Raw genomic sequence first — 24,077 nt, 5'->3', positions numbered from 1 at the left:
CAGGAATGCAGAGCAGGCTTGAATTCCCTGTGCCACCAGGGAGGGAAAACACACCCTGCTTTGTCCAGATTTACCCAGGCTCCTCTTCAGCCCCTGTCACTGGGAAGGGGAGAGTGAAACTGCAGCCCCATCCTCTATGGGCTTGGAATTCCCAATCCCTGCTTTGCTGCTGCTTAAGAATATTCAGGGAGTCAACATGTTTTTTCCCAGGCCTCTGGAAAGGGCAGGTGAGGGACCTTGGGCAGGTGAGAGGTGACTTTTCAGTTTCTGTTTCTTGCTGAAAGCAAAGAGTTGTTTGAGGGGGAAGGGAACAGGCCTGTTTTTAACTGTGCAGCAGCCCAGAAACCCACCTGTTTATTTTAGAAATGCCCCAGTGAACATCCCAGCTGCCCAGAAGGGTATTTTTAAGTCTTGTGAAATTGGACATGCAAAGTTTGGGCACAGAATCATGTCCTGTCCCTGAATATTACTGGCTGGAAATAATTCTTTACTCAAAGGATCTGTGCTGAGGAGAAACCAAGTCAGTCTCTGGAGCTGTTTGTTGTGTAAAAACCCCCTTCCAGATGCCAGGTTGTGGAGCCACATGTGGGTCCATGTCTGGGCTGTCCTGGGTGGCTCATTCCAGCCTTAGTACCTTCTAGAAGGGATAATCCAGAAATTAAAAGGAAGCTCAAGTCTCAGTGAGGCCAGATTTCTAAATTAATGCTTCCCCAGAGTCCAGCAGGTTGGTTGGTTTATTTGAAATGATCTTGGATTCTTGGTGCTTCTGGTTTCCCCCACCACAAACTGTCCTCTCCCTTTCCCCCCCACCTCCTGTCTCAATTAATTGGTTGGAGTGGGAGCAGCCACCAGGCTGGGGACTGGCTGTGACCCCAGGACACAAAGCAATCACATCTCATCAGCCACTGGTTTAGGAGACTCAGGCTCCTGAATAAAACAGCACTGGGGCTCCTGCTCCTCTGGGTACATCCAAGGAGCCTTTTCCATGGATGGGAAACTATCCTGAGTGGATTTGGTAAAGGTGAAAGGTCCTGGGAGGTGGGAGGGGGCTGCAGGAAACCTCCACAAAAGCCCCAAAGATGGGATAAATTTAATTGGAAGCTTGTCCTGTGTGGGTCAAGGTGTCAATCCAACAGCAGCTCCTGCTCAGGGGTGCAGGGGGTGTCAGGAATTCCTGGGAGCTTGGGCTGCTTTTATCTGTCATTTTTCATCTGCAGCTGGAAACGAGGTGGGAGGGGGAGAAGCTGGGATTGCTGGGCTGGGAATGGGGGGGAATCCAGGTTGGAACCAACTGGGTGACAATGAGTCCTGTGCTCCAAGTGCTTCCCTGCCCCTGGAAGGGGTGCTCAGCAGAGCCATGTCCAGCCCATCCCTGCCTTTGGGGCAAAACCAGCTGCTTTTTGTGTTGGGGCAGAAACACCAGGTTTTAGCAGCATGTTTGGAGGTGATTGGTGAGTTTTTATCCCATGTTGAATTTCATAAAGTCGTGGAATTCCAAGTTGGAAAGGAACCTCAGGGATCATCTCTTCCAACCTTTCTAGGTGGGAACAGGGCTGAGATGTGGTGGCCCAGGAGTTCTTTTCCCTCCTCTCTTCCCAGCCCTGAATATTTGGGAAGGATGTGTGGGGAAGGCAGCCAAGGGCTCATCCAGCCCATCAGGTGTTTTTGGGATCAGGTGTCTGGAAGGTTTAATTCACCTCAGAAGAAATTTTGCAGATGTGGGTTTGAAACACCAAGTGTTTCCCCCCCAGGGATCCGATCCTGTTCTGGCCTGAGCAGCCTGGGTGCCACGCTTGGCCCCTTGGAATCTGGGGGAGAAAATGAGCAGGAAAGAGACTTTTCTTGTTAAGACAAAGTGCCCCCATCCCCTGGGCTCGCTGGGGCTGCAGGAGGATCCCGGGATCCTCTTGGGATGAGGATCCTCCTCTCTCTGGGGCACTGGAATAGTTTTCCAGGCAGCTGATGGAGCTGCCAAACCCTGGGAAGTAAAGTGGGGACAGGGATTGAGCAGCACAGCCCCCTCTGGATCCTGAGGAGAAGGGAGGACCCTGGGGGTTGTGGAGCAGGGAGGTTCTTCCCCTTGGAGCAGGGAGTTTTTCTGGGAACCAGTGAAATGTTGGCTCAGGAGCAGCAAACCGGGAATATCGGTTCCAAGCCCCGGGTTGCTCCCAACTCTAATCTGTGAGGAGGGAGCTGGGCATCAGTGCTGCTGGTGCCTGGGAGCAGGAGCTGCTCCTGCAAGGCAGAACCAGCTGGGGATGGGATTGGGAAGGAAAAGCAGCAGGACAGGGGAGGGCTGGGGGTGCAGCCGTTCCCTGTGTCCTCCCAGCACAGCACCTGGTGCCCCGGGAGCCCCCAGACCACAGGAATGTCACCTCCTCTCAAGCACCTTTTAACACAAAATCTTGATTTTTAGTATTTTAGCCTGTACCTGAGTGTGTTTTGGCCCAGCCACGGGCACAGACTGAGAAAATAATGATATTCTGGCTCCTTGGTTCCATCCTGGGAAGATGCATTAATTCCTGTCCAGTCACCTCTGCGGTGCCTCCTGCCTCTCCCCAAGTGCTGTAATTGGAGCAGGTTGAGCTGCTCGGGGTGGGCAGAGGTGTCTTTTCTTGAAGAGCTTTTTATTCCAGACGAGCCCAGGTCTCCTGAGCTGTCCCTGGGGAACCAGCTGCTCTCCCCTTGACCTGAGCAGCCTCAGAGTCTATAAATGTTCCAAGGTTTAAGTGAATCTTTGTGCCAGTGCTGCTGCCTGTTCCCCAGAGCCTTCCAGTGTCCAGCCCAGGGCAAGGGGGTGAATCTGGCTCTTTTTTTTTTTTGAGCTTTAATGCATTATTTTAGTGTGCAAAGTTTCCGTGGCACGTGGACATGGTGGGGGTGAGGCTGAATTGCAGCTAAATGGTGTGATAAATAATGGATCAAAACTGGAAGAGGGAGATTTAGGTTGGACACGAGGAGGAAATTCTTGAGTGTGAGGGTGGTGAGACCCTGGGGCAGGTTGCCCAGGGAAGCTGTGGCTGCCCCATCCCTGGGTGTGTCCAAGGGCAGGTTGGATGGGGCTTGGAGCAGCCTGGGCTGGTGGGAGGTGTCCCTGCCCATGCAGGGGGGTGGATCTAGGTGAGCTTTAAGGTCCCTCCCTCTCAAACCATTTAATGATTCTGTGATCTCCCTGCACCCTTCCCTGCAGGGATGAGGTTGGGAGCTCCAGGGCAGTATCAGATGGGGGTAGCACAGCCTCCCTTGCAGAATTTTTGCAAGACAAACATTTTAACACCAGGAGGACTTGGGTTGTAGAGGAGCCACTGGAAGCTGGAGGAGCTGCTCGGGGTGAGGCACCAACCATCCCATCCTTCCTAAGCACAAATGGAGGTGTGAAAGGGGTGGGATTGAGTGGCCAAAAATGTGCTGCACGGGGGGAGCTTCATCTTCCCTGGCACCTGGGTCCTGGGGGGCTGCTCTGCAATCAGGGCTTTGAGGAGACATTTTTGAGGGGAGCCTGAAAGCCATTTAGAAGATGAAGGACTAGAAAGTTGGTGACTGGAAGTGTTGTGAGGTGGGGAAACTGGAGAACATCTTGCTCATGGGGCTGTGAGGGGCGAGGGGAAGAATTTAAGCCTTCATCTGTAGCCTTAATAAGAGGCTGACCTTTCCATCATGTTCACAATTCTGTCACTGCCTTTGGAAGCATCTGGGTTTAAATGCTACATCAATGTCTGGGAGCTGTGGAAGTCAATGGTGTGTCTCAGCACCACGTCCCAGTTCTTTAGGGGAGGGGAAGAAGGTGAATCAGCAGCTTTGGAATTATCAGCTGAGCTGCAGCAGAAAGAGCAGGGAGTGTGTCCCTGCCCTCAGGTTGTCCCCAAAGCCACCAGCTCCTCTGCAGGGCTGGAGGCAGCAGAGCTCAGGCAGGGAAACTCCCTCCCAGGAAACCTGCCCGTGGCTCCATGTGTGTCTGAGCTCCCTGGGAAGGGGTTGGTGATGCCAAAACCAAGTGCTTGAACCTCTGGGGTGGTGCCATCATCCCCTGCCTGGGGACACGTGTCCTTCCTGAGGCCAAAATTGGCTGAAATACCAGTTTGAAGCGTGTCCTGTCGGTGTGAAACAAAACAGCCACGTCCCTTTTCCTCAGCAAAGCCAAGGCTGAGCCTGCTCTGACCCTTTGTGATCCCAGGATTGTCAGGATCCCTGGTGGAACACTCAGGCCTGCAGATTTATGTGACCTTTGCTCGCTGGCAGGGAGCAGAGCTGGTGGTGATGGCTGTCTGATGGTGATGGGTCTCTCTTGGAACATAGAAGCATTACCTTGGAGATAGGAGCTGGCAGGGAACACAAGCTGCTGGATCTTCGAGCCCATTTATCAGTCTGCTTGCCATTTGTATCTCCAGGTGGAGGAAATTGTTACCCACACTGCTGGGAGGCTCTGTAGCTTCTGTTAACTCTTGGCTGCTGGGCTCAGGAGGACATGAATATGGAAAAGGAGGAGCTGACCCAGAGCTGAGGGGTGAATGGGTCCCTGGAGTCCTGGGAGGAGACACTGGGAAGTGTGGTGGGACTGGGGTTACCTGGCTGAGCAGAGCCTGGTCCTTTGGGACATCATCCATCTTCCTTTCAGCTGCTGATCCTTGGCTGCCTGTGGGGCAGGATGAGCACCTCATCTCAGCAGGGTTTCAGTTTTCTCCTTGGCAAAGCAGCAGCTCAGAGGTGACCTCTGGCTCCGGGTCTTTGGAAGTGTCTCTGGGTGCCCGTGGTTCAGAGAGGAGCTTCCCTCTCTTTTGTCTCCCCAGATCCATCTGGCTTCATTTTTGATGTGCAGTCCAACACTGTGATGGCCCAAGGAGGAACCTTTGAAAACATGAAGGAAAAGGTAAATGTGTCCTCTGAGGCTCCACCTCAGCACGTGCCCGGGAAGAGCCCCCGGCCTCTCTGTCTTCATCTCCTCTCTGAGATGAAATATCTTCCTGTCTGGGACCTGAACTGCAGCTCTGTCAAATGCAACATTTTCTTCAGGCTAAATGGTCCTGGCACGTGAAAGTTTTCTCAGGAATCCATCCATGGATCCCAGGAGCTTCTGGGGAGGGGGGGGGTCTGCAGGTTCTGGGTGGCAGCAGCAGGTCCCACCCTCCCTGCTTCTCTCTCCCCAGATCAGTGCTGTGAGGGCCATCGTCCCCAACAGGAGCAACAATGAGATTGTCCTGGTCCTGCAGCACTTTGACAACTGTGTGGACAAAACTGTGCAGGCCTTTATGGAAGGTAATGGGGAGGGGGTCGGTGGGGAGGGAGGGGTTTCACACCTCAGATGTTGCCACTTTCTAAAGGGGGTGTCAGGAGGGTGGGACCAGGCTCTTCCCAGTGGTGCCCAGTGACAGGACAAGGCACAGACTGGAGCACAGGAGGTTCCAGCTGAACATGAGGAGGAACTTGTTGCCTGGGAGGGTGGCAGAGCCCCAGGACAGGCTGCCAGGGAGGTGGTGGAGCCTCCATCCCTGCAGACATTCCCAACCCAGCTGGATGTGTTCCTGTGGGATCTGCTCTAGGGGACCCTGCTCTTGCAGGGGGTTGGACTGGATGATCTCCAGAGGTCCCTTCCCACTCCCCACTCTGTGTTCCACCCCCCTGCACCCTGCAGGGAGTGGATGGGAGAAGCTCCCATCTCTCCCATCTCTCCTGGTGGGAGAAGCTCGTGGAGCTTCTCAGCACAGCCAAGGGCAGGCTGTGCCCACAGGGATAACTCAGGGATGATTCTCTTCCTGAGTTTCAGTCGGAGTTTGTTCAAGGAGGGGTCAGGACAGAGATAAGTGTTTGATGGCTCTTGAGATAAAGGAGGTTTGATAGGAACTGGGAGTGTCTTCAGCTCCCAGAGCTGCTGTTTGCACTTGGAAACCCACATCCCCCCTCGGCTCTGCCTGGTGCTGGATGTTCTGACCTTGGAAGAAGAGGCTGGTGGTGGTGACAGAGCCTGTCACTCTGCAGCTCTGTCCTGCCCGTGCCCCTTTGTGACAGCAAATCCTCAGCCCAGGCACCCTGACACAGCCCGGGGCCCTGGGGAAGACAGACCTGCAGATTCCTGACCTGGATGCAACCTGGGAGTTCAGAACATGCCCCAGGAGGGCTCCAAGTGTCTCACCTTCAGTGTGACAGAGCCAGAGAGAGGATCTTTCTCTCTGTTCCTGGCTCTGTGTTCCAAGGGAGTGGGGTCCTGTTCAGCACCTGTGTCCCCAGAGCAAAAACCAAACCAGGCCTGTAATTCATTACCAGCTAAGCACTGAGACTCAGCTGCAGGAAGCCTGGCAGCTGCTCCAGGTGTGGAGGCACTTCCAGGTGGGAAGGAGCTGGAGTGGAGGCTTCATCCTCTGCTCATCCCTGCCTTTCATTCCAGGCAATGCCAGTGAAGTGCTGAAGGAATGGACTGTGACAGGCAAGAAAAAGGTAACACTGTTAAAATCTGCTTTCTTAAGGTGTTTGTCTTTTTATTTGGGGGATCTTGAGAACAGGAGGAGTTCCTTGTGATTTAGGTGGGGAAAAAGGAACCCAAGAGCAAAGGTGTGAGTGGAGCTGATGGACTGGGCAGCCTGGCTGTGATTTACACCATAACTTCAGGGCGAGTTGTAACCACCATCTCCTCACCCCATTTGCATTCAGTTCCCTTGTCAGACACATGGGGCCAAAAGCTGCAGAAAAAAAAAAAAAAAAAGCCGCCTGGGTTTTACTCGCGGTGTATTCTGTTCTGCTGACTTTCCTTCTCGACAGGGTTGGTGTTGTGGAGTTCCTTGTGATTTAGGTGGGGAAAAAGGAACCCAAGAGCAAAGGTGTGAGTGGAGCTGATGGACTGGGCAGCCTGGCTGTGATTTACACCATAACTTCAGGGCGAGTTGTAACCACCATCTCCTCACCCCATTTGCATTCAGTTCCCTTGTCAGACACATGGGGCCAAAAGCTGCAGAGGAGAAAAAAAAAAAAAGGCTCCTGGGCTTTTTGTCCTCACTGTGCCTTCTGCTCTGCTGACCCTCTGCAGGGCCCCCACCCCACCCACCCAGCCCCACGCTGAAGTAAATCTTGAGCAGGTCCATTTCTTTCAGGGGAGCTCTGTAATTCACTGCTCAGCCAGTCCTGCTGTTCCATTTTTCATCAGTAACCTTTGGAGCTGAACACTTGGGTTTAATGCTGAGCTCCCTGGAAATATATTTCTGCTGTCACGTAAACTTGCTGGAGTGTTTGGCCCTTTTTCTGTGCTCAGAGCTCTGTGAAAGGGTTAAATAAAGATTAGCAGAGTTTCAGTGCTTGATATTATAATACCTAAATCCACCAGGACAAGAATCAAATCATAATTATTCCAAAGGGCTCCTTTGAATATGTGAAAAGCACCAGCACCAAAGGACAAGGCAAAAAAACTGGGATGGAACAGCCTTGTGCTGGGAAAGGAGGAAAGTTCCAACAGATCCAGGCCCTGCTCAGCCCCCCCAGAGCTGCCCTGGGCAGGGGCACCCCCAGAGCCAGGGCTGCTCCTGGGGGTCTCGCCCACAAACCTCTGCTGCTTCCTGGCAGCCCCCAGGGAGGGGAAGGGATTCGTGCCTCATTAATGCCACCAGATCTGTCCTCATTGTTGGATAAATCCCTCCTGTTAATAGGATCAACAGCCAGGCTGGCTGAAAAAGCATTTAATTCAGCTACTTTCAGCCAATAAAGCACAAGCTTAATTTTCCCTTCAGGAATTCAGCTTGACATCTATTATTTATTTATTTATGCACTTATTTATTATTCCCCCCCCCCCGTTTTTTGTGGCGTGGATTCCTAATCCTTAAGAACAAGAAGAAGAAAACCAAACCCAAACCACAAGCTGGGCCCAGCCCTGGGCTCCCAGGGCAAGGGAAATTGGTGCCCACTGAAGAGGAGCAGCAGGAGAAAGGTGGGATCAACGGTTTCCATGTCAACGGCTGCGCCCACGACACCGAGTCCGTGGAGTCGCTCAGCGAAGCTCTGGATGCTCTTTCCATTGATGCCAGAGAGCTGGAGGAGGGCGAGCCCGGGGCCCCAGACATGCCTGAGAGAGCAGGTCAGTCTCTGCAGAGCAGCCAGGAGATGGGCCCCCAGTGTGCCAAAAGCAGAGGAGCTGCCTCCTGCTTCTCTGGTGGTTGGGATCCGGCTGATGAGTGTGGAGGCTCTTCGGGAAGAGCAGCTCGGCGTGGTGTCCTGCTGTGTTTGTGTGTTGTGTGAGGAGGTGGCCAGTGTCCTGCTGCCCTTCTCAGTGGTGTCCTGCTGCCCTTCTCAGTGGTGTCCTGCTGCCCTTCTCAGTGGTGTCCTGCTGCCCTTCTCAGTGGTGTCCTGCTGCCCTTCTCAGTGGTGTCCTGCTGCCCTTCTCAGTGGTGTCCTGCTGCCCTTCTCAGTGGTGTCCTGCTGCCCTTCTCAGTGGTGTCCTGCTGCCCTTCTCAGTGGTGTCCTGCTGCCCTTCTCAGTGGTGTCCTGCTGCCCTTCTCAGTGGTGTCCTGCTGCCCTTCTCAGTGGTGTCCTGCTGCCCTTCTCAGTGGTGTCCTGCTGCCCTTCTCAGTGGTGTCCTGCTGCCCTTCTCAGTGGTGTCCTGCTGCCCTTCTCAGTGGTGTCCTGCTGCCCTTCTCAGTGGTGTCCTGCTGCCCTTCTCAGTGGTGTCCTGCTGCCCTTCTCAGTGGTGTCCTGCTGCCCTTCTCAGTGGTGTCCTGCTGCCCTTCTCAGTGGTGTCCTGCTGCCCTTCTCAGTGGTGTCCTGCTGCCCTTCTCAGTGGTGTCCTGCTGCCCTTCTCAGTGGTGTCCTGCTGCCCTTCTCAGTGGTGTCCTGCTGCCCTTCTCAGTGGTGTCCTGCTGCCCTTCTCAGTGGTGTCCTGCTGCCCTTCTCAGTGGTGTCCTGCTGCCCTTCTCAGTGGTGTCCTGCTGCCCTTCTCAGTGGTGTCCTGCTGCCCTTCTCAGTGGTGTCCTGCTGCCCTTCTCAGTGGTGTCCTGCTGCCCTTCTCAGTGGTGTCCTGCTGCCCTTCTCAGTGGTGTCCTGCTGCCCTTCTCAGTGGTGTCCTGCTGCCCTTCTCAGTGGTGTCCTGCTGCCCTTCTCAGTGGTGTCCTGCTGCCCTTCTCAGTGGTGTCCTGCTGCCCTTCTCAGTGGTGTCCTGCTGCCCTTCTCAGTGGTGTCCTGCTGCCCTTCTCAGTGGTGTCCTGCTGCCCTTCTCAGTGGTGTCCTGCTGCCCTTCTCAGTGGTGTCCTGCTGCCCTTCTCAGTGGTGTCCTGCTGCCCTTCTCAGTGGTGTCCTGCTGCCCTTCTCAGTGGTGTCCTGCTGCCCTTCTCAGTGGTGTCCTGCTGCCCTTCTCAGTGGTGTCCTGCTGCCCTTCTCAGTGGTGTCCTGCTGCCCTTCTCAGTGGTGTCCTGCTGCCCTTCTCAGTGGTGTCCTGCTGCCCTTCTCAGTGGTGTCCTGCTGCCCTTCTCAGTGGTGTCCTGCTGCCCTTCTCAGTGGTGTCCTGCTGCCCTTCTCAGTGGTGTCCTGCTGCCCTTCTCAGTGGTGTCCTGCTGCCCTTCTCAGTGGTGTCCTGCTGCCCTTCTCAGTGGTGTCCTGCTGCCCTTCTCAGTGGTGTCCTGCTGCCCTTCTCAGTGGTGTCCTGCTGCCCTTCTCAGTGGTGTCCTGCTGCCCTTCTCAGTGGTGTCCTGCTGCCCTTCTCAGTGGTGTCCTGCTGCCCTTCTCAGTGGTGTCCTGCTGCCCTTCTCAGTGGTGTCCTGCTGCCCTTCTCAGTGGTGTCCTGCTGCCCTTCTCAGTGGTGTCCTGCTGCCCTTCTCAGTGGTGTCCTGCTGCCCTTCTCAGTGGTGTCCTGCTGCCCTTCTCAGTGGTGTCCTGCTGCCCTTCTCAGTGGTGTCCTGCTGCCCTTCTCAGTGGTGTCCTGCTGCCCTTCTCAGTGGTGTCCTGCTGCCCTTCTCAGTGGTGTCCTGCTGCCCTTCTCAGTGGTGTCCTGCTGCCCTTCTCAGTGGTGTCCTGCTGCCCTTCTCAGTGGTGTCCTGCTGCCCTTCTCAGTGGTGTCCTGCTGCCCTTCTCAGTGGTGTCCTGCTGCCCTTCTCAGTGGTGTCCTGCTGCCCTTCTCAGTGGTGTCCTGCTGCCCTTCTCAGTGGTGTCCTGCTGCCCTTCTCAGTGGTGTCCTGCTGCCCTTCTCAGTGGTGTCCTGCTGCCCTTCTCAGTGGTGTCCTGCTGCCCTTCTCAGTGGTGTCCTGCTGCCCTTCTCAGTGGTGTCCTGCTGCCCTTCTCAGTGGTGTCCTGCTGCCCTTCTCAGTGGTGTCCTGCTGCCCTTCTCAGTGGTGTCCTGCTGCCCTTCTCAGTGGTGTCCTGCTGCCCTTCTCAGTGGTGTCCTGCTGCCCTTCTCAGTGGTGTCCTGCTGCCCTTCTCAGTGGTGTCCTGCTGCCCTTCTCAGTGGTGTCCTGCTGCCCTTCTCAGTGGTGTCCTGCTGCCCTTCTCAGTGGTGTCCTGCTGCCCTTCTCAGTGGTGTCCTGCTGCCCTTCTCAGTGGTGTCCTGCTGCCCTTCTCAGTGGTGTCCTGCTGCCCTTCTCAGTGGTGTCCTGCTGCCCTTCTCAGTGGTGTCCTGCTGCCCTTCTCAGTGGTGTCCTGCTGCCCTTCTCAGTGGTGTCCTGCTGCCCTTCTCAGTGGTGTCCTGCTGCCCTTCTCAGTGGTGTCCTGCTGCCCTTCTCAGTGGTGTCCTGCTGCCCTTCTCAGTGGTGTCCTGCTGCCCTTCTCAGTGGTGTCCTGCTGCCCTTCTCAGTGGTGTCCTGCTGCCCTTCTCAGTGGTGTCCTGCTGCCCTTCTCAGTGGTGTCCTGCTGCCCTTCTCAGTGGTGTCCTGCTGCCCTTCTCAGTGGTGTCCTGCTGCCCTTCTCAGTGGTGTCCTGCTGCCCTTCTCAGTGGTGTCCTGCTGCCCTTCTCAGTGGTGTCCTGCTGCCCTTCTCAGTGGTGTCCTGCTGCCCTTCTCAGTGGTGTCCTGCTGCCCTTCTCAGTGGTGTCCTGCTGCCCTTCTCAGTGGTGTCCTGCTGCCCTTCTCAGTGGTGTCCTGCTGCCCTTCTCAGTGGTGTCCTGCTGCCCTTCTCAGTGGTGTCCTGCTGCCCTTCTCAGTGGTGTCCTGCTGCCCTTCTCAGTGGTGTCCTGCTGCCCTTCTCAGTGGTGTCCTGCTGCCCTTCTCAGTGGTGTCCTGCTGCCCTTCTCAGTGGTGTCCTGCTGCCCTTCTCAGTGGTGTCCTGCTGCCCTTCTCAGTGGTGTCCTGCTGCCCTTCTCAGTGGTGTCCTGCTGCCCTTCTCAGTGGTGTCCTGCTGCCCTTCTCAGTGGTGTCCTGCTGCCCTTCTCAGTGGTGTCCTGCTGCCCTTCTCAGTGGTGTCCTGCTGCCCTTCTCAGTGGTGTCCTGCTGCCCTTCTCAGTGGTGTCCTGCTGCCCTTCTCAGTGGTGTCCTGCTGCCCTTCTCAGTGGTGTCCTGCTGCCCTTCTCAGTGGTGTCCTGCTGCCCTTCTCAGTGGTGTCCTGCTGCCCTTCTCAGTGGTGTCCTGCTGCCCTTCTCAGTGGTGTCCTGCTGCCCTTCTCAGTGGTGTCCTGCTGCCCTTCTCAGTGGTGTCCTGCTGCCCTTCTCAGTGGTGTCCTGCTGCCCTTCTCAGTGGTGTCCTGCTGCCCTTCTCAGTGGTGTCCTGCTGCCCTTCTCAGTGGTGTCCTGCTGCCCTTCTCAGTGGTGTCCTGCTGCCCTTCTCAGTGGTGTCCTGCTGCCCTTCTCAGTGGTGTCCTGCTGCCCTTCTCAGTGGTGTCCTGCTGCCCTTCTCAGTGGTGTCCTGCTGCCCTTCTCAGTGGTGTCCTGCTGCCCTTCTCAGTGGTGTCCTGCTGCCCTTCTCAGTGGTGTCCTGCTGCCCTTCTCAGTGGTGTCCTGCTGCCCTTCTCAGTGGTGTCCTGCTGCCCTTCTCAGTGGTGTCCTGCTGCCCTTCTCAGTGGTGTCCTGCTGCCCTTCTCAGTGGTGTCCTGCTGCCCTTCTCAGTGGTGTCCTGCTGCCCTTCTCAGTGGTGTCCTGCTGCCCTTCTCAGTGGTGTCCTGCTGCCCTTCTCAGTGGTGTCCTGCTGCCCTTCTCAGTGGTGTCCTGCTGCCCTTCTCAGTGGTGTCCTGCTGCCCTTCTCAGTGGTGTCCTGCTGCCCTTCTCAGTGGTGTCCTGCTGCCCTTCTCAGTGGTGTCCTGCTGCCCTTCTCAGTGGTGTCCTGCTGCCCTTCTCAGTGGTGTCCTGCTGCCCTTCTCAGTGGTGTCCTGCTGCCCTTCTCAGTGGTGTCCTGCTGCCCTTCTCAGTGGTGTCCTGCTGCCCTTCTCAGTGGTGTCCTGCTGCCCTTCTCAGTGGTGTCCTGCTGCCCTTCTCAGTGGTGTCCTGCTGCCCTTCTCAGTGGTGTCCTGCTGCCCTTCTCAGTGGTGTCCTGCTGCCCTTCTCAGTGGTGTCCTGCTGCCCTTCTCAGTGGTGTCCTGCTGCCCTTCTCAGTGGTGTCCTGCTGCCCTTCTCAGTGGTGTCCTGCTGCCCTTCTCAGTGGTGTCCTGCTGCCCTTCTCAGTGGTGTCCTGCTGCCCTTCTCAGTGGTGTCCTGCTGCCCTTCTCAGTGGTGTCCTGCTGCCCTTCTCAGTGGTGTCCTGCTGCCCTTCTCAGTGGTGTCCTGCTGCCCTTCTCAGTGGTGTCCTGCTGCCCTTCTCAGTGGTGTCCTGCTGCCCTTCTCAGTGGTGTCCTGCTGCCCTTCTCAGTGGTGTCCTGCTGCCCTTCTCAGTGGTGTCCTGCTGCCCTTCTCAGTGGTGTCCTGCTGCCCTTCTCAGTGGTGTCCTGCTGCCCTTCTCAGTGGTGTCCTGCTGCCCTTCTCAGTGGTGTCCTGCTGCCCTTCTCAGTGGTGTCCTGCTGCCCTTCTCAGTGGTGTCCTGCTGCCCTTCTCAGTGGTGTCCTGCTGCCCTTCTCAGTGGTGTCCTGCTGCCCTTCTCAGTGGTGTCCTGCTGCCCTTCTCAGTGGTGTCCTGCTGCCCTTCTCAGTGGTGTCCTGCTGCCCTTCTCAGTGGTGTCCTGCTGCCCTTCTCAGTGGTGTCCTGCTGCCCTTCTCAGTGGTGTCCTGCTGCCCTTCTCAGTGGTGTCCTGCTGCCCTTCTCAGTGGTGTCCTGCTGCCCTTCTCAGTGGTGTCCTGCTGCCCTTCTCAGTGGTGTCCTGCTGCCCTTCTCAGTGGTGTCCTGCTGCCCTTCTCAGTGGTGTCCTGCTGCCCTTCTCAGTGGTGTCCTGCTGCCCTTCTCAGTGGTGTCCTGCTGCCCTTCTCAGTGGTGTCCTGCTGCCCTTCTCAGTGGTGTCCTGCTGCCCTTCTCAGTGGTGTCCTGCTGCCCTTCTCAGTGGTGTCCTGCTGCCCTTCTCAGTGGTGTCCTGCTGCCCTTCTCAGTGGTGTCCTGCTGCCCTTCTCAGTGGTGTCCTGCTGCCCTTCTCAGTGGTGTCCTGCTGCCCTTCTCAGTGGTGTCCTGCTGCCCTTCTCAGTGGTGTCCTGCTGCCCTTCTCAGTGGTGTCCTGCTGCCCTTCTCAGTGGTGTCCTGCTGCCCTTCTCAGTGGTGTCCTGCTGCCCTTCTCAGTGGTGTCCTGCTGCCCTTCTCAGTGGTGTCCTGCTGCCCTTCTCAGTGGTGTCCTGCTGCCCTTCTCAGTGGTGTCCTGCTGCCCTTCTCAGTGGTGTCCTGCTGCCCTTCTCAGTGGTGTCCTGCTGCCCTTCTCAGTGGTGTCCTGCTGCCCTTCTCAGTGGTGTCCTGCTGCCCTTCTCAGTGGTGTCCTGCTGCCCTTCTCAGTGGTGTCCTGCTGCCCTTCTCAGTGGTGTCCTGCTGCCCTTCTCAGTGGTGTCCTGCTGCCCTTCTCAGTGGTGTCCTGCTGCCCTTCTCAGTGGTGTCCTGCTGCCCTTCTCAGTGGTGTCCTGCTGCCCTTCTCAGTGGTGTCCTGCTGCCCTTCTCAGTGGTGTCCTGCTGCCCTTCTCAGTGGTGTCCTGCTGCCCTTCTCAGTGGTGTCCTGCTGCCCTTCTCAGTGGTGTCCTGCTGCCCTTCTCAGTGGTGTCCTGCTGCCCTTCTCAGTGGTGTCCTGCTGCCCTTCTCAGTGGTGTCCTGCTGCCCTTCTCAGTGGTGTCCTGCTGCCCTTCTCAGTGGTGTCCTGCTGCCCTTCTCAGTGGTGTCCTGCTGCCCTTCTCAGTGGTGTCCTGCTGCCCTTCTCAGTGGTGTCCTGCTGCCCTTCTCAGTGGTGTCCTGCTGCCCTTCTCAGTGGTGTCCTGCTGCCCTTCTCAGTGGTGTCCTGCTGCCCTTCTCAGTGGTGTCCTGCTGCCCTTCTCAGTGGTGTCCTGCTGCCCTTCTCAGTGGTGTCCTGCTGCCCTTCTCAGTGGTGTCCTGCTGCCCTTCTCAGTGGTGTCCTGCTGCCCTTCTCAGTGGTGTCCTGCTGCCCTTCTCAGTGGTGTCCTGCTGCCCTTCTCAGTGGTGTCCTGCTGCCCTTCTCAGTGGTGTCCTGCTGCCCTTCTCAGTGGTGTCCTGCTGCCCTTCTCAGTGGTGTCCTGCTGCCCTTCTCAGTGGTGTCCTGCTGCCCTTCTCAGTGGTGTCCTGCTGCCCTTCTCAGTGGTGTCCTGCTGCCCTTCTCAGTGGTGTCCTGCTGCCCTTCTCAGTGGTGTCCTGCTGCCCTTCTCAGTGGTGTCCTGCTGCCCTTCTCAGTGGTGTCCTGCTGCCCTTCTCAGTGGTGTCCTGCTGCCCTTCTCAGTGGTGTCCTGCTGCCCTTCTCAGTGGTGTCCTGCTGCCCTTCTCAGTGGTGTCCTGCTGCCCTTCTCAGTGGTGTCCTGCTGCCCTTCTCAGTGGTGTCCTGCTGCCCTTCTCAGTGGTGTCCTGCTGCCCTTCTCAGTGGTGTCCTGCTGCCCTTCTCAGTGGTGTCCTGCTGCCCTTCTCAGTGGTGTCCTGCTGCCCTTCTCAGTGGTGTCCTGCTGCCCTTCTCAGTGGTGTCCTGCTGCCCTTCTCAGTGGTGTCCTGCTGCCCTTCTCAGTGGTGTCCTGCTGCCCTTCTCAGTGGTGTCCTGCTGCCCTTCTCAGTGGTGTCCTGCTGCCCTTCTCAGTGGTGTCCTGCTGCCCTTCTCAGTGGTGTCCTGCTGCCCTTCTCAGTGGTGTCCTGCTGCCCTTCTCAGTGGTGTCCTGCTGCCCTTCTCAGTGGTGTCCTGCTGCCCTTCTCAGTGGTGTCCTGCTGCCCTTCTCAGTGGTGTCCTGCTGCCCTTCTCAGTGGTGTCCTGCTGCCCTTCTCAGTGGTGTCCTGCTGCCCTTCTCAGTGGTGTCCTGCTGCCCTTCTCAGTGGTGTCCTGCTGCCCTTCTCAGTGGTGTCCTGCTGCCCTTCTCAGTGGTGTCCTGCTGCCCTTCTCAGTGGTGTCCTGCTGCCCTTCTCAGTGGTGTCCTGCTGCCCTTCTCAGTGGTGTCCTGCTGCCCTTCTCAGTGGTGTCCTGCTGCCCTTCTCAGTGGTGTCCTGCTGCCCTTCTCAGTGGTGTCCTGCTGCCCTTCTCAGTGGTGTCCTGCTGCCCTTCTCAGTGGTGTCCTGCTGCCCTTCTCAGTGGTGTCCTGCTGCCCTTCTCAGTGGTGTCCTGCTGCCCTTCTCAGTGGTGTCCTGCTGCCCTTCTCAGTGGTGTCCTGCTGCCCTTCTCAGTGGTGTCCTGCTGCCCTTCTCAGTGGTGTCCTGCTGCCCTTCTCAGTGGTGTCCTGCTGCCCTTCTCAGTGGTGTCCTGCTGCCCTTCTCAGTGGTGTCCTGCTGCCCTTCTCAGTGGTGTCCTGCTGCCCTTCTCAGTGGTGTCCTGCTGCCCTTCTCAGTGGTGTCCTGCTGCCCTTCTCAGTGGTGTCCTGCTGCCCTTCTCAGTGGTGTCCTGCTGCCCTTCTCAGTGGTGTCCTGCTGCCCTTCTCAGTGGTGTCCTGCTGCCCTTCTCAGTGGTGTCCTGCTGCCCTTCTCAGTGGTGTCCTGCTGCCCTTCTCAGTGGTGTCCTGCTGCCCTTCTCAGTGGTGTCCTGCTGCCCTTCTCAGTGGTGTCCTGCTGCCCTTCTCAGTGGTGTCCTGCTGCCCTTCTCAGTGGTGTCCTGCTGCCCTTCTCAGTGGTGTCCTGCTGCCCTTCTCAGTGGTGTCCTGCTGCCCTTCTCAGTGGTGTCCTGCTGCCCTTCTCAGTGGTGTCCTGCTGCCCTTCTCAGTGGTGTCCTGCTGCCCTTCTCAGTGGTGTCCTGCTGCCCTTCTCAGTGGTGTCCTGCTGCCCTTCTCAGTGGTGTCCTGCTGCCCTTCTCAGTGGTGTCCTGCTGCCCTTCTCAGTGGTGTCCTGCTGCCCTTCTCAGTGGTGTCCTGCTGCCCTTCTCAGTGGTGTCCTGCTGCCCTTCTCAGTGGTGTCCTGCTGCCCTTCTCAGTGGTGTCCTGCTGCCCTTCTCAGTGGTGTCCTGCTGCCCTTCTCAGTGGTGTCCTGCTGCCCTTCTCAGTGGTGTCCTGCTGCCCTTCTCAGTGGTGTCCTGCTGCCCTTCTCAGTGGTGTCCTGCTGCCCTTCTCAGTGGTGTCCTGCTGCCCTTCTCAGTGGTGTCCTGCTGCCCTTCTCAGTGGTGTCCTGCTGCCCTTCTCAGTGGTGTCCTGCTGCCCTTCTCAGTGGTGTCCTGCTGCCCTTCTCAGTGGTGTCCTGCTGCCCTTCTCAGTGGTGTCCTGCTGCCCTTCTCAGTGGTGTCCTGCTGCCCTTCTCAGTGGTGTCCTGCTGCCCTTCTCAGTGGTGTCCTGCTGCCCTTCTCAGTGGTGTCCTGCTGCCCTTCTCAGTGGTGTCCTGCTGCCCTTCTCAGTGGTGTCCTGCTGCCCTTCTCAGTGGTGTCCTGCTGCCCTTCTCAGTGGTGTCCTGCTGCCCTTCTCAGTGGTGTCCTGCTGCCCTTCTCAGTGGTGTCCTGCTGCCCTTCTCAGTGGTGTCCTGCTGCCCTTCTCAGTGGTGTCCTGCTGCCCTTCTCAGTGGTGTCCTGCTGCCCTTCTCAGTGGTGTCCTGCTGCCCTTCTCAGTGGTGTCCTGCTGCCCTTCTCAGTGGTGTCCTGCTGCCCTTCTCAGTGGTGTCCTGCTGCCCTTCTCAGTGGTGTCCTGCTGCCCTTCTCAGTGGTGTCCTGCTGCCCTTCTCAGTGGTGTCCTGCTGCCCTTCTCAGTGGTGTCCTGCTGCCCTTCTCAGTGGTGTCCTGCTGCCCTTCTCAGTGGTGTCCTGCTGCCCTTCTCAGTGGTGTCCTGCTGCCCTTCTCAGTGGTGTCCTGCTGCCCTTCTCAGTGGTGTCCTGCTGCCCTTCTCAGTGGTGTCCTGCTGCCCTTCTCAGTGGTGTCCTGCTGCCCTTCTCAGTGGTGTCCTGCTGCCCTTCTCAGTGGTGTCCTGCTGCCCTTCTCAGTGGTGTCCTGCTGCAAAAAAAAAAAAAAAAAAAGGCTCCTGGGCTTTTTGTCCTCACGGTGCCTTCTGTTCTGCTGACCCTCTGCAGGGCCCCCACCCCACCCACCCAGCCCCACGCTGAAGTAAATCTTGAGCAGGTCCATTTCTTTCAGGGGAGCTCTGTAATTCACTGCTCAGCCAGTCCTGCTGTTCCATTTTTCATCAGTAACCTTTGGAGCTGAACACTTGGGTTTAATGCTGAGCTCCCTGGAAATATATTTCTGCTGTCACGTAAACTTGCTGGAGTGTTTGGCCCTTTTTCTGTGCTCAGAGCTCTGTGAAAGGGTTAAATAAAGATTAGCAGAGTTTCAGTGCTTGATATTATAATACCTAAATCCACCAGGACAAGAATCAAATCATAATTATTCCAAAGGGCTCCTTTGAATATGTGAAAAGCACCAGCACCAAAGGACAAGGCAAAAAAACTGGGATGGAACAGCCTTGTGCTGGGAAAGGAGGAAAGTTCCAACAGATCCAGGCCCTGCTCAGCCCCCCCAGAGCTGCCCTGGGCAGGGGCACCCCCAGAGCCAGGGCTGCTCCTGGGGGTCTCGCCCACAAACCTCTGCTGCTTCCTGGCAGCCCCCAGGGAGGGGAAGGGATTCGTGCCTCATTAATGCCACCAGATCTGTCCTCATTGTTGGATAAATCCCTCCTGTTAATAGGATCAACAGCCAGGCTGGCTGAAAAAGCATTTAATTCAGCTACTTTCAGCCAATAAAGCACAAGCTTAATTTTCCCTTCAGGAATTCAGCTTGACATCTATTATTTATTTATTTATGCACTTATTTATTATTCCCCCCCCCCCGTTTTTTGTGGCGTGGATTCCTAATCCTTAAGAACAAGAAGAAGAAAACCAAACCCAAACCACAAGCTGGGCCCAGCCCTGGGCTCCCAGGGCAAGGGAAATTGGTGCCCACTGAAGAGGAGCAGCAGGAGAAAGGTGGGATCAACGGTTTCCATGTCAACGGCTGCGCCCACGACACCGAGTCCGTGGAGTCGCTCAGCGAAGCTCTGGATGCTCTTTCCATTGATGCCAGAGAGCTGGAGGAGGGCGAGCCCGGGGCCCCAGACATGCCTGAGAGAGAAGGTCAGTTTTTTTAGGTCAGTCTCTGCAGAGCAGCCAGGAGATGGGCCCCCAGTGTGCCAAAAGCAGAGGAGCTGCCTCCTGCTTCTCTGGTGGTTGGGATCCGGCTGATGAGTGTGGAGGCTCTTCGGGAAGAGCAGCTCGGCGTGGTGTCCTGCTGTGTTTGTGTGTTGTGTGAGGAGGTGGCCAGTGTCCTGCTGCCCTTCTCAGTGGTGTCCTGCTGCCCTTCTCAGTGGTGTCCTGCTGCCCTTCTCAGTGGTGTCCTGCTGCCCTCTCCGTGTCCTGCTGCCCTCTCCCCCTTTCAACCAGTGTGCTTTTCTACAGCAGTGCCTGACCTAGGGAATGGAATAGCAGGCTTTGACACACAATCGCTCACCCTGCATCCTTCCCAGAGCTCCCAGTCCCTCCGGCAGCGCCCTGATTCCAGGAGCACCACCAGGTCCCTGTCCCGACCCGCAGCCTCCGCCTCCATTCCCGCCTCCCTCTCCGTCTCCCGCCTGGAAGACGTTCCCGTCTCACCCGCCACCAAGAAGCTGGGTAAGGCCCCAGGGCTGTGTGTGCTCCCGTGGCAGAGCAGGTTGCTGCTGGCCAAGTTGTCAGAACCTCTTCAGCCGTGGTCACTGGGGTGAGGCACGAGGAGAGACTTTGATCTTAATGCGAACGAACGTGCCGCTCATTATCCGGCCGGGAACGGGCTCCGCTTGCCCGCAGCAGGGATGGGATCCTGACAGAGCCACCCTGATGTGTGAGAGGAGCAGAGGGGGGGGAGCAGCCAGTCTCACATTGAGGCCATTCTTCTGTACCCCCCATCACCAGAGCCCTTGGGTGGTTTCTCATCTTCTGTGAGAATCTGTGGAAAGGCCCCAAGTTGGGGGCGGTTCCATGACAAGAAGTGGCAGCTGCCTCCTCCTGGACTTGCTTTGGGTTTTTTTTTTCCTCCCCCCTCCTTTCTGTGCTTTCTCCATCTTCTCATGATAACAAGTGGGGACAGGAGAGACCTGGGAGGCCCCGTGAGTGGTGGTTGTTGACTTGGCTCAGGCAGATGAGGTGGGGAAAGTTCATTCCAGCTCCTCACTGGGCCGAGCGGTAGTTGATGTGGCTTGGCAGGGGCAGGGAGAGGGACAAGGTGACAGCCCTGCTGGGGAGCTGAGCCTCAGGGACCAACCTTGGCAGCCACAGCCAGTCCTTCCAGCTCCTGCTGTGAGGAAACAGCCTTTGTTTTAGTTCCTGGGGTATCTCCCTCCCCTGTGTGAACGGCCATTTCACATCACCAGTGATGAAGTGTGTTGATCTCTGGGACAGGCCACGTTTCACCTGTTCCCAGTGCCCAGCACAAAAGCAACTCAGATGTATTTGATCCCTCTCATGAGCTGGAACACGTGGAGGGACAACCCTGCCCCACAGGAGAAAATCCAGCAAGGGAATGGGAAGACTGTCCTACTAAGAAAATCCCTCAACCTCTCCCTGCTCCTGTGGCGGAGAAGGGAAAGAAAAATTGAAACCCAGGCCATGTCTAGATGTAAAAGAAGAAGGAAAAGCAGCTTTAGCTCTGTCCCTGGTGGGAGGCTGGAGTGGTGTGATTGACGTGGCTGCTTCAGCTCCCTCTGTCTCTTGGTAGGTTCTAACATTGAGAAGTCAGTGAAGGATCTTCAGCGCTGCACCGTGTCGCTGGCGCGGTACCGGGTGGTGGTCAAGGAGGAGATGGACACGTCCATCAAGAAGATGAAGCAGGTCTTTGCTGAGCTGCAGAGCAGGTGGGTGAAACCTCACAGCAGGGAGGCTGGAGATGAGTGCGTTGGGAGCAAGATTCCAGCTTTCCAGTCAGGACTGATGGGTGTTGCAGCCTGAGTGTGTCAGAAAGAGCAGTTTTGGACACCTTGGTGTGTCCATCAGGGTCGTGGAACTGACTCCACGTCTGCACGAGGTGGTTGTCCTGGCCACCAGAAAGTCACCTTGGATGCAGATCATCTGAGGGACTCAGCAGGTGACATCTTGTCAGTCAGGTTCTGGTGTCAGCCAGAGCTGGGGGTGTAGGACAGTGTGTCCTTTAGAAATCAACAGAAAGTTCTCTTGGAAATCTTCATGTTGTGGTTGAAACCTCCATGGAAGGGAGGGGTCCTTCTGAAGGTGTCAGGACACATCACAGGTCATCCTGGACAATGTTGCTTCCCCTGTTTTCACCCAAGGTTTTCACACTGTGCATGATGTTCCCTGCCAGTGTAACCAGGCCTGGTTTTAATGAACATCTTTACTGGTTTGGATAAATCGGTGCTTCAAGGTGGATATTCCAGAAGGCCCAAGATCAGGAGCACTGGATGTCGTGGGAAATCTGTTCCTGAGAAATTGTCCTTCTTGGTTACACAAACAGGGTTGCTTTTGGTAAAGAAATATTCCTAAGAAGCTGCACCCAGTGTTCTCCTGCCCTGCTGGGAGTTCCTGGCTGACATGTCCCCAACCCTCTGCCCTCACTTTGGGGATTAAAGTAGGTTTCTGGCAGGTTGGCAGGTGGTGTCACAGGCTGCCTGTTGTCCCGTGGTGGCCTCCAAGGTGCCACCACTCCCTGGTGGGGGAGGCAGGAGCTTGTTCCAAGGCCTTTTCACCAGGGGAGTTGTTCAGGGTGGACTTTTCCTTCTGCTGGTCCTGGGGTTGGACTTTGCCTCCAGGAAGTTCTGTCCTGCCTGAAGTGCTGTCCTTCCTGTCCTGGGTGTGCTGAAAATACTGACCAAAAAGGGCATTTTCAGCTCCCCTGGGGGAAGGGTTGAAGGGGTCTCTGTGTTTCCGTGCTGAGAGCTGTGGCCAAAACCAGCCCTGGAGCTCCCAGCAGCTCCCACATTCTGGAAGAGCCAGGATGGAAGGGCCCTGCTGAGGCTGAGGGGTTTGTAGCCCTCACTCAAGTTTGGTTTTATGGCTGTTGACTCTTGGTTAGTGGCTTTATCTGCTCAGTCCATGCGGGTGCAGATCCCTGGGATCCCTGCACGCAGCGGGGGTTGCTGAGAGGTTTGTTTCCCACCTCCCTGGGCAGTTCCAGCACCTGCAAAAGCCTCTCCCAGCTCTGAGAAGTGTCACTCCTTGGCTGACATGCCCAGATCCGTGACTTCTCAGCCTGTGGCTGCTGTGACCACCCCTGAACCTGCGTCACGGGGGCAGGTCGAGGCTCCAGCCCCAGGGGAGCAGCCGGACACGGATCCGGGCCCCGGGAACCTCCCTGGGCAAACGCTGGAGCTGCCCAGCCCAGCCTGGGAGATTCACTTTCCTTTTCCCCGAAGTGAGGCAGTTGCCAGGGAGCTGAGATGCAAATTGCACCTCCCCTGCTTTTGTTCTTTGGGTTTTTTTCCAACTCCCATCAAGCCCCAGGGAACAATTCCTGCCTTTCCCGAGTCCCGCAGCACAGGGCAGGATCCCAGAGGCAGATCCTCTCCAGTTGGCTTCCTACCAGAGACAGACCTGGTTTAAAAGCAGGTTTATTCAACTGAAACAGGATATTTAAGTAGCAAAGCCTAGGCTGGTTTAACTTCAGCCTGTCAGGGCTGCCCTTCAGGTGCTCTTTCAACCAGGGAGGCTTCCTGGAGCTCCCAACCTTCCCCTTCTCTCTCCAGACAACGTGCTGGGTTTCCACCTGTGGTCTGGAGGTAGGGGAGGATGAAGCAGGAGGTGGTTGTTTTGGGGCTGTCTCAGTCTCTGTCTCAGAAATCCATCCTGTTGGGGGAGCAGTAGCTTGGCTTCCTATTCCAACAGGATTTGCTCCTCCAGGCTGGAGATGAGTGGGTAACCTGACCCAGGGAACCCTCAGAGTCCTGGATTTCCACCTGGCCCTTCCTCGGGCACTTGTTAAATGTCCTCCCTGACAGCCCAGTCCTCCTGGCAGGGCCGGGTGCTCCCTCCATCCTGCAGGGTGGCTGATCCCAGTGCAGAGCAGCCCCTTTCCACACGGATCCAGCAGGAGGGAGTTTGTGGAGCAGGAGGGAGGAGCAATCACTTGTCACACCAACCTCTGGCAAAGCCACTTGACCTCTGTTCCTCAACCAACCCAGTACACTTGGGCAGAGGGCTCCAGCTGAGCTCTTGCTGAGTGAATTAAATGGCAAAGCCACAAATTCACGGATAAAACCCAAAGTGGCCCCTCGAGGAGGGGGTGTTGGCTGGGCTGGGCCTGCCTGTGTGGGGAGGGGACAGCAGGGTAGGGTGGAGGTGCAGCCCCAGAGCCACCAGGCTGTTCCTGCACTTCAATAATCATGAAGGCCACGTTCACACCCCGGATCTCTCTGAGGAATTCCTGGCACTGACGTGGCCCTGGGCAGGAGCTGCAGGGTCGGGCTGGGGCTGCCTGGGGGAAGGTGAAGTCTTATTAGCGTCGCTCTTGACACGCGTGGTTGTATTTGTGCAGTTGGGCTGAGAGTGCCTGACCTGGACCAGGCCCCTGCTGTGCTGCCAGCAGAAACAATTCCTGCCCTGAAAAGGCAGATGGACAGAGCGATAAATCAACAGAAGAAGCCAAATGTCAAAGCTGCTGTTCAGAGGGAATTGTTTAAATTGATCTTGCCTCAGCCGGCTCTGACACGCCGGGGAGCGGGAGCTGGGGCTGGAGTTTGCATTTCAGCTGCTCTGCAGTTTCCCCTTCTGCTAAGATAAATATTCTCCCCATTTCCAAGCAAACCTTCCTCCCTTTAAAAGCCCCTGGTGGGTGGTGGGGGCTGCCCCTGTGCCCTGCTGGTGCCTCCCAGCACCTTGGTGGTGCTGCTGGACCAGGCAGGGATGGACCAGAGGGAACCTCTGCTTTTGTGTTGAGGAATTAGAAGCTGAGAGGGGACCTGGGAATGAAGAGGTGGGGTCAGATGCTGCTGAGCCAGGGTGGGCTGGGAAGGTCTGAGGGGAGTAGTTCAGGGGGAAGCACAAAAGCAGCATTTGCAGGGAGGGTCTGGCTGGATTCCTTACAGCAAGGAGCAACCAGTCCAGAATGGGAGGAGTGGTGTTCCCCCTCTGGTGTACCCCGAGTTTCTAGGGGGGCAGGGGCACAAGCTGGAGCCTCCTGCTGAGTGGTGTGACCCTCTGGGATGTCCCCTCCCCAGCCAAAAGACCTCCAGGCTGGGAGAGGCTCCTGGATGGTGATGCTGCTGGTGGTACCTGCTGCAGCCTGTGGCTCTGGCAGGGGGTGTGTGCACCCCTGGGGGTCCCACAGCTCCCTGGGGGCTCCCACAACCCCCTGGGGATCCTCAGGGGCAGCACAGAGCACCAGGTTTCTGGATTAGTGGGACAATTTGCATGGCTTAATGAGCTAATGAGGCTGTAAGAGTGAAGCTTTGCTTCCCCCTGTGGCACCCGAGGCTGTTCCGGAGGGGGCAGGTCCTCAAATTCCCGCTGTCCTCTCGTGGCTCCTCATCCTGCCCTGCTGCTGGGTACTTTGGTGCTGCCACTCGGTCCAACATTCCTCATTTCCTTGGGAAAAACTCCAGCCGAGCTCATATATCCCACCCCCCAACCCCCCCCGCGCCCATCGCTGCTCCCCTTGCCAAGGTGGCTCCGACTTTCCCCGGAGCGGGGTGACCACGTACCCAGCGGGCTGGGGACAGGGGGCTGGGGA

At 56.9% G+C, this 24,077-nt stretch overlaps 1 protein-coding gene across 1 annotated transcript in view; it reads left to right on the top strand.

The window, feature by feature from the left end:
* The window catches only part of SPATS2 (spermatogenesis associated, serine-rich 2), a 29,388-nt gene that overhangs the window by 1,623 nt on the left and 3,688 nt on the right, over window positions 1-24,077 (top strand). Inside the window, exons 2-7 of the mRNA XM_009995180.1 lie at window positions 4,788-4,867; window positions 5,145-5,253; window positions 6,380-6,429; window positions 7,804-8,053; window positions 18,824-19,036; window positions 20,118-20,253. Coding sequence (XP_009993482.1) covers window positions 4,788-4,867; window positions 5,145-5,253; window positions 6,380-6,429; window positions 7,804-8,053; window positions 18,824-19,036; window positions 20,118-20,253 — 838 coding nt within the window. The remainder of the gene's footprint in view (window positions 1-4,787; window positions 4,868-5,144; window positions 5,254-6,379; window positions 6,430-7,803; window positions 8,054-18,823; window positions 19,037-20,117; window positions 20,254-24,077) is intronic.

Source organism: Chaetura pelagica, unplaced genomic scaffold, assembly GCF_000747805.2.
Source record: "Chaetura pelagica isolate M959 unplaced genomic scaffold, ChaPel_1.0 scaffold2093, whole genome shotgun sequence".
NCBI lineage: Eukaryota > Metazoa > Chordata > Aves > Apodiformes > Apodidae > Chaetura > Chaetura pelagica.
This window is presented reverse-complemented; position numbering and strand designations above follow the sequence as displayed.